Source organism: Ursus maritimus, unplaced genomic scaffold (genome assembly GCF_017311325.1).
Source record: "Ursus maritimus isolate PB19 unplaced genomic scaffold, ASM1731132v1 scaffold_32, whole genome shotgun sequence".
Classification (NCBI taxonomy): domain Eukaryota; kingdom Metazoa; phylum Chordata; class Mammalia; order Carnivora; family Ursidae; genus Ursus; species Ursus maritimus.
In genome coordinates, this window is record NW_024425786.1 from 11,427,813 (window position 1) to 11,443,503 (window position 15,691).

A 15,691-nucleotide genomic window follows, 5' to 3' on the forward strand; every position below is an offset into this window, starting at 1 on the left:
AGGGAGAAGCAGGCTTCTGCTGAGCAAGTAGCTTGATGGCGGGGCTCCATCCCAGGGTCCTAGGATCATGACCGGAGCCAAAGGCAGATGCCCAACCAACTGAGCCACCCAGGCGTCCCTGAATGATGATGTTGTTGTTGTTCTTGTTGTTTTTATTCCAAAGTAATCCCTACCCCAACGTGGGGCTTGAATTCAGAACCCTGAGATCAAGAGTCACATGCTCCACTGACTGAGCCAGCCAGGCGCCCCCTTAGTAATTGTTTAATAAGAGTACAGTCTCTTTCCATTTTTGCTTTTATTAAAACAATAAGTTTTGAAAGCTTCAAATATATGTTTAAAGATTTTATTTATTTATTTGAGAGACCGAGAGAGCATGAGCAGGGGGAGAGGCAGATGGAGAGGGAGAGGGAGACTTCCCTGCTGGCTCGATCCCAGGACCCACCCAGGTGCCCCCATTCTCACCATTTTAAAGTATACAGTTCAGTGGCACTAAGTACATTTACTTTGTTGTGCAGTCATCACCACCAACCATCTCCAGAGCTTTTTCTTCTCAGACAAAAACTGTACTCATTAAAACATAGGGATGCCTGGGGTGGCTTAGTTGGTTAAGCCTCTGCCTCTTTATCTCAGTTCAGGTCTTGATCTCAGGGTGGTGAGTTCAAGCCCTGTGTGTGCACCCAGTGTGGAGCCTATTTAAAAACAGAATAAAACAAACAAAGTTGCCCCTAGTCCCTTGGTAACTACTGCTTTATTTTTTGTCTCTACAGAATTTGACTACTCAAGGTACCTCATATAAATGAAATCATACAATATCAGTCCTTTAGCATCTGGCTTGTATTTCATTTAACATGTTTCAAAGATTCATCCATGTTGTAGCATATGACAGAATTTCCTCCCTTTTTAAGACTGAATAATATTCCTTCAGATTTGGGGGGGGGGTAAACTTTAATTATCCAGCACTCATCCTATAGATTAACTATTTCCATGTTCCTTTTACTTAACACCATCCAAAGACAGTAAGTAATAAACTTAAAAAACTTTAACTGTAGCTGTAATTGCGTCCCAGAGAGTTACCTGTACTTAATCTTTTGTGAGGCAGCTAATCACATACAGCATATTTAAGCTCAATTTTAAAAGCCATGTTTTCTGCCAGATTCTTTTAAAGTGTCTTTAGTGATTTTGTTTTTCCGTCATATATGTAAACTCTTGAATTTCAGAAGAGGAAGATAAATAAAACCAATTATTCTAATTATTGTGGTTGAATTTGCTACCACTTTAGTGACCATGAGCACTAAACCTATTTAGTATTAATCTTACCTACCTGTAAAATGGACCCAGGGGGTGCCTGGGTGGCTCAGTTGGTTAAGTATCAACTCTTGATTTCAGCCTGGGTCATGATCTCAGGGTCGTGGGTTCGAGCCCCACATTGGGCTCCATGCTCAGTGCAGAGTTTGCTTGAGACTCTCTCTCTCTCTCCCTCTCCCCCTCATCCTACTTGCTCACACACATGCGTGCTCTTTCTCTCTAAAATAAATAAATGCATCTTTTAAAAAAGTGACCCCAGTACTTTTCTAAGCTTTAGACATGCTTGATATTTATAAACGCTCATAGTTAAAGACTAGATGCGAACTAGAACTCAAGAAAAGTTAACTTCTGAGCTGTATACTTTCTGCTAAACTTAGAAATCCTTAGGAAATAAATTATTAATTTTTTATGTCAGCAATAAAAGCTGATTGAAGTAAAAAGCAAAATTACGGCAGGTAGAATATGTTTCTCTTTCTGCTTCTACCTTTGTCTAATAAAAATCTGTTGACCAAAATAAAATTGTAGTTAAAATATTGGCTTCAGGGGCTCCTGGGTGGCTCAGTTGTTAAGCGTCTGCCTTCAGCTCAGGGCGTGATCCCGGAGTTCTGGGATCGAGCCCCACATCAGGCTCCTCCGCTGGGAGCCTGCTTCTTCTTCTCCCACTCCCCCTGCTTGTGTTCCCTCTCTCGCTGGCTGTCTCTCTCTCTGTCAAATAAATAAAATCTTTAAAAAAATAAAAATAAAAAATAAAATATTGGCTTCATAATAAAAAATACAATTTCACTCTTTAATGTATCAGTAGTTTCAGTATCCCAAATTTAAAGAATTTAGACAACTTTTCATTACCTTTGACTCTGAAGAGCTTAATTTATCATTTATACAGTAGAGCTTACAGTGTTTTCCCCATATCTTTCGCAGTAGTTGCAGAATCACTAGTTAGAGCTAACTCCTTTCTCTGAAATAATTCTGAGGAACTATACCTGGATAAACCAGGTTGTGAGACCCTTTGATTTAGCAGAGCCTTATTGACAGAAAGCAGCAGGAATCCTGTTTCATTGACTGGTTTGGAATCTCTCATGTTTTTCTAAGGTGCAAAGAGAAGAACTGTTCACTTAGTATTTTACTTTGTAGGTCCTGTGTGTGGGGGGGGGGGCAAAATAACATAAAATTTACCATTTTAACCTTTTTTTAAGAAAGTAATCTCTCTCCAACATGGAGCTTGAACTTGCAAGCCCGAGATCAAGACTTGCATGCTTTACTGACTGAGCTAGCCAGGCGCTCCCCATTTTAACCATTTTTAAGTGTTTATAGTTCATTGGGTTTAAGTGCATTTACATTGTTGTGCAACCACTACCACCATCCACCTCCATAACCTTGTTATTTTTCCAAACTGGAACTCTGTATCCATTCAACAATTTCTCGTTGTCCCTCCCCCAGCCCCTGGTGACCACCATTCTACTTCTGTCTGTATGAATTTGACTATGCTCGATATCTTATGTAAGTGGAATCATAAAATATTTGTCCTTTGTGACTGGCTTATTTAATTTAGCATAATGTCCTCAGGTTCTTTCAAGCTGTAGCATGTATCAGTTTCCTTTCTTTTAAAAGTTGAATAATGCTCAATTTTATGTTGAGATCGTACTTTTTTTATCCAGTTGTCTATCCACGGACTCTTGGGTTGCTTCCACCTTTTGACTATTAACCATACTATGAATGTGGGTGTACAAATATCTATTGGAGTCTCTATTTTTAATTTTTTTTAAGTCAGTAATTTTTTAAGGAATTTTACATGTAATTCCTTCCACTGGCAATCACCTTAGTTCCTCCAAAGTCAAAAAATCTTAATCTTCAAAATAGCCCCTCCCTCTCTCCTAAGTATCCTAAAAATACTTTTTTTTTTTTTTTTAAGATTTATATTTCTTTATTTGACAGAGAGAGACAACCAGTGAGAGAGGGAACACAAGTAGGGGGAGTGGGAGAGGAAGAAGCAGGCTCCTAGCGGAGAAGCCTGATGTGGCGCTCGATCCCGGAACACCAGGATCACGCCCTGAGCCGAAGGCAGACGCTTAACTACTGCGCCACCCAGGCGCCCCTAAAAATACTTATTTTATTCTTAAGTAATCTCTGTACCCCTCGTGGGGCCTGAACTCACAACCCCAAGATCAGAGTTGCATGTTCCACTGACTGAGCCAGCCAGGTGCTCCAAAAGTAACCCTTTTAAAAAACTTTTGTTCAGTCCACAGTTGTCACTGTCACGCCACAATTCTTTTGGTTGGGTTTCTGTGATCTCCACTTGAATATGGACATACTTCAAAAATTCCCCACCATAATCTTTGGAATCCAATTTCTTTAGGGCCCTAGAAGTCAAATTGTAGGAAGTACATTGATTGCTGTTTTGACAAATAATCTAAAATTATTATTCCTTAATTGTTTCTAATATTGAAAAGTCTTGTTATTTCCATTCTCCTCTGTGAGTCTGGCAGAAAATGTTACAGGTCGCATTGTCACCACTGCAATAAATTTGGCTGCCTGTTTTCAGTTCTTTTGATTATATACTCAGAAGTACAATTGCTGAATCATATGGTAATCCAGGTTTTTTGAGGAATTGCATACTGTTTTTTTTATGTCTGTACCGTTTTATTTTCCTATTAGCAATGCGTAAGGATTCTAATTTTTTTTCATCCTTGTCAACATTCATTATATTCTGTTTTTTTAATAATAGCGATCCTAATGAGTGTGAAATAGCGTTCATTGTGGTTTTGATTTGAATTTCCCTAATGATTAGTCATGTCGAGCATCATTTTGTGTGCTCTTTGGCCACTTGTAGGTCTACCTTGGAGAAATGTTTGTTCAAGTTCAAAGGTGCCCATTTTTGCATCTGTTTTTTTTTTTTTTTTTTTTTTTTGCTGTGATAGTTTCATTTTTATTTTTTTAAAGATTTTATTTATTTGAGAGAGAGAATGAGAGAGAGAACATGATCAAGGGTAGGGGCAGAGGGAGAAGCAGACTCCCCACTGAGCAAGGAGCCCGCTGTGGGGTTCCATCTTGCGACTTCCGGCATCATGATCTGAGCTGAAGGCAGACACTTAACCAGCTGAGCCACGCAGGCGCCCTTATATTGTCATTTTTAAAGGCAAATTGTCTTAGTGTTGGGGCTCCTGGGTGGCTCAGTCGGTTAAGCATCTGCCTTTGGCATGGGTCATGATCCCAGAGTCCTGGGATTGGGCCCCACGTCTGGCTCCCTGCTTGGTGGGGAGCCTGCCTCTCCTTCTCCCTCTCCTGCTCCCCCTGCTTGTGTTTGCTTGCTCTCTCAAATAAGTAAATAAAATCCTTAAAAACAAAACAACAAAAAAAGTCTTAGTGTTCGAAAAACAAAATACCTCATTAAACTCTATATGCAAATAGAAGTTTTACTATTTCTTCTGAACATGGCACTTTGGTGAGGAAAAATCTAATTGTGATGCTAAACCACCACCTTGAATCCCTAGGTTGAGGGTAAAGAAAGCTAGGGAACTCAGAAACCATTTTAAGAGTGGAATAGTTTAGGGTACTTGGTGCTCAGTCGGTTAAGCGTCTGCCTTTGGCTCAGGCCATGACCCCAGAGTCATCGGATCAAGTCCCACATGGGGCTCCTTGCTCAGTGGGAAGCCTGCTTCTCCCTCTCCCTCTCCCTGCTGCTCCCCCTGCTTGTGTGTGTGCGCGCGCGCCCGCGTCCGCACGCTCGCTCGCTTTCTCTGTCAAATAAATGAAATCTTAAAAAAAGAAATGGAAGAGTTTCTGTTGATGTAAACCTTGCTAGAGAACGGGAGGCAATATTGTATATTTCACCCATTACTTACTTGAAGAGAAAGGTTTTGTCTACGAAACTGTGACTCTGCTGTTGACATGGCAAAGCACATATTGTAAAAAGCTGTTAGGAGTTTCCCTTTTTTATCATGTTTTCCAAAATCAAATGACACCAGCTTCCTCTTGAGGAGTCTTAATTTTCAGAAATTGACCTTTTTTTCCTTCATGGTTTTTTTTCTGTAAGTTTCAGTTTTGGGGTTTTTTTTGTTTTTGTTTTTGTTTTGAGATTTTATTTATTTGTCAGAGAGAAAGAGAGTACAAGCAGGGGGAGCAGCAGGCAGACACAGAGGGCGAAGCAGGCCCCCACTGAGCAAGGAGCCTGATACGGGACTCGATCCCAGGACCCTGGGATCATGACCTGAGCTGAAGGCAGATATTTAACCGACTGAGCCGCCCAGGCGCCCCATATGAAGTAATATGTTAGTAATAAGGAAGAACAGTCACTTTAAAGAATCCCACATTTGAATTGGAGCTTAAAATTAGTATATTGCTTTTCCGTCTGCCTTCGGCTCAGGGCGTGATCCCAGCGTTCTGGGATCAAGCCCCACATCAGACTTCTCTGCTGGGAGCCTGCTTCTTCCTCTCCCATGCCCCCTGCTTGTGTTCCCTCTCTCACTGGCTGTCTCTCTCTGTCAAATAAATAAAATCTTAAAAAAAATAAAATAAAATTAGTATATTGCTTTTCAAAAGATGGGAAAACAGAGAATGTAGGCAGGGTTTTTCAACCTTTGCACTATTCACTGTTCACAGATAATCCTTTTTGTGGGGCTCTCCTGTGCACTGAGGGATGTTTAACAGCATCCCTGGCCTCTATTCATGAGGTGGAAGGAAGCTCACCCGCACCCACAGTTACCACAACCAGAAATGTCCCATGGTGGAGGGCAAATATGATAGGATGCATGAAATACAAGATGTGTTTTTGTTTTTACAGATACCCATGATTTTTCACTCAGGTTATTAGTGTTAAAGTTCTGGAACCTCAGAACAGCCATTAGTGTTCTTGTATAGCTAATGAAACATTGAAGAAGAAAGAAATAAGCTTATAGTTTGCACCAAAGTAATATTTTATCAGAAATTTTCATTTTATTCTTAGATACTGAGTTTAGTTAATACCTTCGCTTTACTCAACTTGGTGTACTTTCCTAGGTATTAATTTCAATCATTTTTACAATTCGAATCTGTAATTTCTTGTAGGCACATCATATTAGGTTTTCTGTTTGCAGAGGTGAATTCATTATTGACCTTTCAAGATGCTGGTAATTGAGTAGTGACAATACAAAGTGAAGGGATAGGAGATAGACATTGTAGTAAAAGTAAGAAACCAGAGGATGTTGTGGGCTGGGGTGGGGTGGGGATGTCCAGTTACAGAGGAGAAAGTTCACATTGGAGCTAATTCTCAAAGACAGGGCAGGCAAGGAGGGACAGAAAGGTGTCTTCTATAGGAATCGGTGTGGGTAAGAGCTCTTATATGCTTGCTGTATGCTAGGCAGAGTGCTTAAGCATTTTATAATCACTAACTTATTAAATCTTTGCCATGTCCCTCACAAATATTTAAGGAATAGACAGGAAATAATTTAACCAAGGTCTTATGTCTTTAAAAAAAAAACAAACCCATTACTAGAAACTGATATATTGCTCTTTTTTTAAAAAAGTTATTTTTAAGTAAACTCTACATCCAGCATGGGGCTCAAACTCACAACCCTGAGATCAAGAGTCACAGGTTTTACTGCCAGCCAGGCACCCCTGATATATTACTCGTACATGGTTAGATCATTAGTGGGTGGTGGGTGGAGTAAGAAGGTCAAGACAAAGGAATGAGAAGGAGTAGGTAGAAAATTAGTTTGGGGCCAAGTTGTAGGTCCTCTCTCTCTTGTTGAGTGTAGACATTACCCTGCAAGTATTTGAGCTATCAGAGATGAGTGGTTGGAGGTAGGTGGAGAGTCATTGATCCCTAGAGTTGGCAGGACCTTTAAAGGTCATGAGGTCTGGTAATTCACTAGAGGAGTTAAAGTTGAGAGAGACAAAATTAGGTGTCTTACTCTAGACCAAACAGTTGAGTATTTCCTTCCTTATTTTCTTACAAAAAACAGTTATAATACAGAGGTTAATTCAGGTTACATCAAAAGTGATAGAGTTGAAAATAGAAGTGGGATCACAGCAGATTGTCTATTAAATTAATGGGGTATTTTACTTTCTTGGCTCAGGATCCCTTTATATTCTTAAATTATGAGCTTTAGTTTAAGTGGTATCTATTGACATTTGCCATATTAGAAATTAAGACTTTTAATGTGAAATTTTTGTTTATTAATTCATTTGATATGACTTAGTAATTTGTGTTTATTTTTTTGAAGATTTTATTTGAGAGAGAGAGAGCACGAGCAGGGGGAGGAGCAGAGGGAGGGGGAGAAGCAGACTCCCCACTGGGCAGGGAGTCTGATGCAGGGCTCGATCCCAGAACCCTGGTATCATGACCTGAGCTGAAGGCAGACACTTAACCAGTGGAGCCACCCAGGCGCCCCGTCTTTCAGTAATTTGAGTAAAAATCATTTTTTTAAAAAAAGATTATTTATTTGGAGCCACCCAGGCACCCCGTCTTTCAGTAATTTGAGTAAGAATCATTTTTTTTAAAGATTATTTATTTGAGAGGGTGATGGTTCGCCAGTGGGGGGAGGGGCAGAGGGAAATGGAGAGAATCTTAAGTGGACTCTGTGCTGAGCGTGAAGCCAGATGTGGGGCTTGATCTCACAGCCCTGAAATGATGACCTTGTTGAAACCAAGAGTCAGACGCTTAACTGAGCCACCCAGGTGCCCCAAGCAAAATCAATTAAAAAAAATACGTGGGACACCTGGCTGGCTCAGTCTGTTAGGTGTCCGGCTCTTAATCTCAGCTCAGGTCTTGATCTCAGGGTTGTGAGTTCAGGCCCTGCTTTGGAGCCTACTTAAAAAAAAAAAAAAGTCCGTTTAAATTGGGCAGTGCCAGACCAGAAGTGGTTAGGAGTGCTCTACCAACAGGAGCTAGGGGAAAGGCTTCTAATAGAGAAAAGGTGGAAGGAAACAAAGCAAGGAAATCATTTGATCAGTAACAGCTTAAGCATTTGCCTTATTTGGAAAAACCTCATGAACTGTGATTGGTTGTCTTTAGGTTTGCTTTTCTTTTTATTATTTATTTATTTAAAGATTTTATTTATTTGAGAGAGTATGTGAGCGGGGGGAGGGGCAGAGGGAGAGAGAATCCGAAGCAAACTCCATGCTAAGTGGGGAACTGGGCATGGGGCTCAATTCCACAACCCTAAGATCACAGCCTGAGCCAAAATCAAGAGTTGCACTCTAAACTGACTGAGCTACCCAGGTGCCCCCCTAGGTTTCCTTTCTTAACTTGAGGCATCTATGGGCTTAAGTTTTGGTTTGTTTACATAACCTGCTAAGGTATTAGAACCACCTCAGTCTATTGGCCTTCTTGTTTAATTAATTAAACAACTCTCCTCCCCTGCCCTCCAACCTTTGGTCATCCGCTCATACACAAGAGAGTAACCAAAAATTTGGTATTAGTGCCACTCTCACTAAAACTCATGGGTTCTGATGTCAAGTCTGTGAAAGAATTGTTTCTGCTGCTCATTTTGTTGTTCATCTCATTTGTTTCTCCAAGCACAGCGAGACCATCTGATGTGCTGTTGATGGCTACACACACGAATTTAAGACCCTTGAGAGAATGTAGCCCACTAGGGAGACAACAGTGATGACTGTCAGTTGCATAATGCTGAGAGACTGAAGTATGCTCCTTAGGACCCCCTGTGAACCAAACCAGTTGAAGTCATGTAAATAAAGAATGTACCGAAGGGGCATCAGCCTGTTTTAGCCAGGTGGCCTGTTTGTTAATTTCTTTTATGTGCTACAATACCGGAAGTGTTGATCCAGGTACAGCAGGAAGTATTTGCAATGATTTACTGTTCAGCCAATACGTAATCTAAAGCAATTTTGGGGGCGCCTGGGTGGCTCAGGTGGTTAAGCATCTGCCTTCGGCTCAGGTCGTGATCCCAGGGTCCCAGGATCCAGCCCCACCTTGGCCTCCCTGCTCATCAGGGAGTCTCCTTCTCCCTCTGCTCCTCTGCTCACTTAGGCGCTTGGACGCATGCTCACTGTCTCCCAAATAGATAAATAAAATCTTAAAAAAAAAAAAAAGAAGAAAGAAAGCAATTCTGTTATCTAAAACTACGCTATCAAGAAATTCTAGGGACTTTTGTTGTGCAGCTGTGGCCTTAGCGATAGATTTAGAGATAATTGCCAGAGTTAAGGAATGTTAGTTTCCTGTGCATTAACAGAGAAAAAGCAAGTAGTGGCAAAGGCAAAAGAAAAGCAAAAAGCAAGAAAAGGCAGAAGGAATAAAGATTTGATACTGGAGATGAAGATCTTCATCCCTGATTTGGGATAGCTGTTCACCTCAAGATGGTGTCTGCTTCTGGGGAGGAACCTCCCTAGCCAATTTTAGATCTTCAGCTGGTGTGATGTAACTATTTTTTAAAACCAAAAATAGATGACTGGCATTGTTTTATTTTTTTATTTTTGCTAATCTCTTTAAAGTCTGGTTTAAATTAGATAGATTCTCATAACTGCTGTATTCAAACTGTCACTGTAATGTGTGTGTGTGAAGTACATGAAGAAGATCTGGCTTCACAGAGATACAGAAGTGAAATAAGGAGGACCTCCCTGAAAGGACTTTGGGGGCCCCCAGACCCCTGAAGCCACATTTAGAGCACTCCTGCGCAAAAAAGATAGGATTATCTTGAAAATTTGTACCTGTAAGAAATTGGATGTAGAGGAATTATTACCTGGTGTGGTGATACATTCTGTTAAAGAAATTACATGATTTTCCCCCCTCATTTAATGGAAGCATGAAGACAGTGGGCACATTTTGAGTTGGTGAAGCCTACTGGAAAATCTGCATTTTGCATCTTTTTCCCCTCTCCACTCAAGCTTATATATTATGTAGAGAGAAAATTTATTAGCTACCCGATAGAAGAGACGTTGTTGGAAAGTTGTCGCTTGAGATTCTATCTGCTTTTAACAAATGGGCCTCTTAACTTTTAATTGCAGAGTTTCCTACTTGCTTTAATTGTTCCTTTATGTCAGATTTTCGTTTCTCAACTTAATTTGGTTAAATGCTTTTCAATCTTTCAGCTTTAAAAAAACATAAATATTTATCATAATCAAATGTTTACAGATACAGGGATACAGATGTTAACTTCTGTCTTTGGATGCTACTCTTGTGTGAACAAATTTAGCCCTGAGTCATCTTATAAATAGTATACCCAATGCCTTGACATTTTCAGTGTGAAGAGTCAAATGCTCACTGCAGTTCTGTGTATAAAATGGCTCTAGGAACAGGGATAGTTGATTATTTGACACTCTAATTTGGGGTTAGAGAATCCTGCCATCCCTATTTCTGTTCTCTTATTAACAATTATTATGTAGAGGTTCCTGAGCTACCTCCCTTGGCCAGAGGGCCTTGTCCCTGCCCTGGCAGCCTGGGCCCTTGTAGACCATGGCAAGGGCAGACCTGCGAGATGGGGATTCTAGAGCTGCAGGACAGGTGCCTGTCCCTGCAGCTAGGGGAATGGTTTACTGATGTAGACACTTGCACTGGAGTGGAGCTGGTCCAGCTGGGGTGGGGCAGCATGGTCCCAGCAGGTCTCAGGGAGGCGGGCTTCTCCCCAAGCTGTGGCTGCTTTGCGGAAGACAGGGAACCCCTGCCACATGTTCTCACTGGGCACTGACCAGTATCCTCCATATAGTTTTGTTGGGAGGTGACCTGGTTTCACGTATTCCTAATTGCTCATACAACTGCATGGCCAACACAGGTGCCCTTTAGTACAGCTTTATGTTTACTCCTTTTTTTTTATTTTTTAAAGATTTATTTAGGGATGCCTGGGTGGCTCAGTTGGTTAAGCATCTGCCTTCGGCTCAGGTCATGATCCCAGGGTCCTGGGATCAAGTCCTGTGTCAGGCTCTTTGCTCAGCAGGGAGCTTACTTCTCCCTCCCCCTCCCCCCTATTCATGCTCTCTCTCTCTCAAATAAATAAAATTTGAGAGAGAGAGAATATGAGTGGGGGGAGGGTTGGAGGGAGAGAATCTTCAGACTACCCATGGAGCCCTATTCAGGGTGTGATCTCATGACTATGAGATCATGACCTGAGCCAAAATCAAGAGTTGAATGCTTAATGGACTGAGCCACCCAGGCACCCCTGTTTATTCCTTTTTATCTGTTTCCTCATAAATTGCCTTTTGTAATTTCTGCATTTTATTTTCCCTTTTATTGGTAAAATGTGGTTCCTATAAAATAAAGCTATTTACCATTTAAAAAAAGAATTGTTAAGTAACTAGTTGCTTATTATATTTTTCCATTATGGAAATTTCTATAAGATCTTAGTTTTCTTAGTAATCTTTTTTTTTTTTTTTTTAAGATTGTATTTATTTCAGAGAGAGAGAGAGAAGATGAATGGGAAGCCCAGCTTAGGGCTTGATCCCAGGACTCTTGGTTGCACGCTCTCTCTCTTGAGCGTGTTCTCTCTCTCTCCGAAATAAATTTAAAAATTCTTTAAAAAAATTTTTTTAAATGTGTTCCCCCCCCCCCAAATTCCTTACCATTTAGAACTTTTAATCGATGTTGAAAATTAATGTTGATGTGACCAGGTAAATTTAAAGTTCACTTTCTTGAAACTATTAGTTGATACACCATCATTACTACTACTTAATTTAAGACAATTTAGATTGGAATAAATTCTGATTAACTATTTTTGGCTTTGAAGAAACAATGATATATTATATATTATATCCCCCCCCCAAGATTGATTTATTTATTTTTAGAGAGAGCATGCATGAAAGAGCAGAGGGAGAGGGAGAGAGACTCTTAAGCAGGCTCCGTTCCCAGTATGGAGCCTGATGCAGGGCTTGATCCCACGACCCTGAGATCATGACCTGAGCTGAAATCAAGTTGGACTCTTAACCGACTGAGACACTCAGGCTCCCCTATATCATATGCTTTGATGAACTGTTGTGATTTTTCAGTTTTAACAAAATTATGAAAAAAGGAATTTTTTAAAATTAAAAGTGACACGGCTCTTCTGGGCACTTGGGCTTTCTGTCAGTTTAATAGGACTGAAAAGTATTTGGGGATCTAAATTTATGCCCCAGTTTTGATTTATGATCTTAAAATCCATAGTACATTTAATAGACTATATTGGAAATGCACATTGCAGTTTAGGTTAGTATATCGAAATATGAACCGGGAAGTTGAGTCATTATATCATTTCGTAATTCATTTTAAAACCTTTCCCCTTTTGGGGTGCCTGGGTGGCTCAGTTAGTTAAGCTTTGGACTCTTGATTTTGGCTTAGGTCATGATCTCAGGGTAGTAAATCAAGCCTTGTGTGGGGCTATGTACTCAGCGTAGTCTGCTTGTCTCTCTCCCTCCCCCTCTGCCCCTCACCGCCTCCCAGTAAGTAAGTAAAGTAAGTAAGTAAATAAATAAATAAATAAAATCTGTAAAACCTTTCCCCCTTTGTAGTTATTTCCGATTGGTCAGCAGAAAATTCTGCCAGTTAAATTCTACATCTCTTTTCAAAATTAGTGTTGTTGTAGGAAATTCACCAAGACTGCAATGGCATTTATAGTCAAATTTAATTTTATCCCTATTTTGTATTTTAAAAAATTACTCTTACTATTTTTTTTAAGATTTTATTTATTTGAGAGAGAGGGGGAGCGCACAAGTGGGGTGAGGTGCAGAGGGGGAGGGAGAAGCAGACTCCCTATTGAGTGGGAGCCTGACTCGGGGCTCGATTCCAGGACCGTGAGATCACAACCTGAGCCAAAGTCAGATGCTTAACCCACTGAGCCCCCCAGGCACCGCAAAATCACTGTTACTATTGATTGGTCATCTCGGGTGTTTTTTTTTTTTTTTTTTTTTTAGATTATTTATTTATGTGTGAGAGAGAGTGTGTGCGCAGGAGAGGGGGAGGAGCAGAGGGAGAGGGAGAAGCAGGCTCCCCACTGAACAGGGAGCCCCGATTCAGGGCTCCATCCTGGGACTCCGGGATCATGTCCTGAGCCAAAGGCAGATGCTTAACTGACTGAGCCATCCATGCGCCCCTCACCTTCTCCATTATTATGACACAGACTTACATAGAACTTGGTGTTTGTTGCCTCACTGATTGTTTCAATAGCAGAAATTCTGCTCTTACCCATATTTACTTCACCCACTGCTGCTAAGGAAGTTCGGTGTTTATAATATTGGCAATATTGTAATTAAAGTATTTTCCTTAATGGTTTTTTTATGAGTCATTGGAATTAAGTTGATAGTCCTATAATGTATTCTATACTGTAATCATATGGTGGCTTTGCCAATAATCTTGTATTACTTGGAGGACTTAATACATACAACAAGCATTTTTTTCCCTTCTGTGCTAAAAATAGATTAATTTTATTTATTTATTTTTATTTGTTTTTTTTAAAGATTTTATTAATTTATTTGACAGAGACAGCCAGCGAGAGAGGGAACACAAGCAGGGGGAGTGGGAGAGGAAGAAGCAGGCTCCCAGCAGAGAAGCCTGATGTGGGGCTCGATCCCAAAATGCTGGGATCACGCCCTGAGGCGAAGGCAGACGCTTAAGGACTGAGCCACCCAGGCGCTCCCTAAAAATAGATTAATTTTCTTAACTCTTAATTTGAATGAACATATAGTATCCTGTTCACTTAATGCTAGTAGCACAACTTTTACTGAGTGATCTAGAAAAAAAATTCTTTTTATAGGGAAAACTGAAGCCTAAGCATGTATAGGAGGCCTTCCAGTGACTACCTGTGGTCCTATCTTAGGGCCTCTATCCCGAGTAGTTTGTATTTTGTAACGCAGATATGTCTTTTTGGATCTTACTAGCATAGGTTTATTTCTCTATGTTTCAAACTTCAGGGAGCTCTGATAACCTTGTGACGTTTTCATCTTTTGCCCTAGCGTGGGAGAGCTCAATAGAAATGCTGTGTAAATTCTTAGTTTATAATACCCTGTTTTCTTATAGTATTTGTTTATTTTTTAAAAAGCAATGGTAAATTTGCCTTAGTTTTTGAGTTGGATTTATTTATCTGGCTGTCTTAGAGATTGTTTTGGCTCTGAGAGCTGTATTTTTAGCTCAAATGACAAAAACTATCAGGTATTTCCTCTAGTGTGTATGCTTGAGGTGGATTACCCCCCCACCCTCCCATTTCCCCTCCACCCCAGAGTTATTTGCCTAAAAGATAAGCGTTCCACCATAGGGAGGGGAAAGTGTGAAGCAAAATTTCAGAAACCTGTAAATAAATAGCAGACTCTGTAAATAGCCCTTTATTGATATATTTGAGAATGCTATAGCAGAACAAAACATGGCAGTCTGCACATCTGGTACTGAAGAGCCTTTTTGTTATTCATATAGTTCTTAGACATAATAAACTTGTTTAAATATATCTCTCTCTCACGGTGAATGTGTAGGTAATATTTTCTTGTCTTTCAACTGTCTCTCCCTTCGAGGATTGTATCACACTGAAGAGTAATAAACTCTCAATTTCATTGACTCATTTCCCACATTACTCACAGAGAAAAGAGCCTAAGTCAACAAGACTCAAGTAAATAATATTTCTTCATTAGTCCCTCAAATACTTAAAAATTAAAATTACTTAGGAAATTATTTTGGCTATTTTTGTTTTCCTCAAAGTTAACATCCCCCTGAGATGATGGTGACAGTGGTGGCAGCAGCAGTGGTAATAGTAACGGCATTTATCGATGGCTGTCATATTCTAAGCTCTGTAAACCTGTGGGTTATTTTATTTAGTTCGTAACCCTGCAAGATAGGTACTTTTATTATTTCCATTTTATAGATGTGGAAACTGAGGCTTAGCAGGAGGTTAAAGTTACTTGTCCAAGTTTACATGCTATATATCTAAGTCAAAATTTGAAATGAGGTCTTTGAATCCAAAACCATATATTCACTATTCTTTTATTATTACCGTTAAGTGACTTGCATTTATTAGTCTTACTTCATTTGGAAAAAGTCGTTCCCATTTTGCACAGAATGAAACCTTTGTCTTTAGGGGGCGTGTGGTGGTAAAAGATGGACACTTTTGCTTCCTCAGGCTGATGTTTGCTCTGTTCTGCCTTCCACGGCGGGAGCATGAAGTAGATGTGGAGAGGGGAGGGCGGCCAGAAATCCCAGACCTGAAATGTAGATAATTGCTTTTAATTATTTCTACTTGTTGATTTTAAGAAGTTTCATATGCTACTCATTCTCTGTTTTGTCTTTTTTTTGCCCTTCTGCAGCACTGATTCCAGCAGTAGTTCGAGTGACGACTCTCCCGCCCGATCGGTTCAGTCAGCAGCCGTCCCAGCACCCACTTCCCAGTTGCTTTCATCCCTGGAAAAAGATGAGCCACGTAAAAGTTTTGGGATCAAGGTTCAGAATCTTCCAGTACGCTCTACAGGTAAAAGTTTGTGTTGCTTACTTTCCTCTCTGTTACTGTTGGGG

The 15,691-nt window shown here is 40.3% G+C and overlaps 1 protein-coding gene across 1 annotated transcript in view; it reads left to right on the top strand.

Annotated features, from left to right (window-relative positions):
- The window catches only part of SPEN (spen family transcriptional repressor), an 89,235-nt gene that overhangs the window by 44,120 nt on the left and 29,424 nt on the right, over positions 1–15,691 (top strand). Inside the window, 1 exon segment of the mRNA XM_040645824.1 lies at positions 15,487–15,647. Coding sequence (XP_040501758.1) covers positions 15,487–15,647 — 161 coding nt within the window.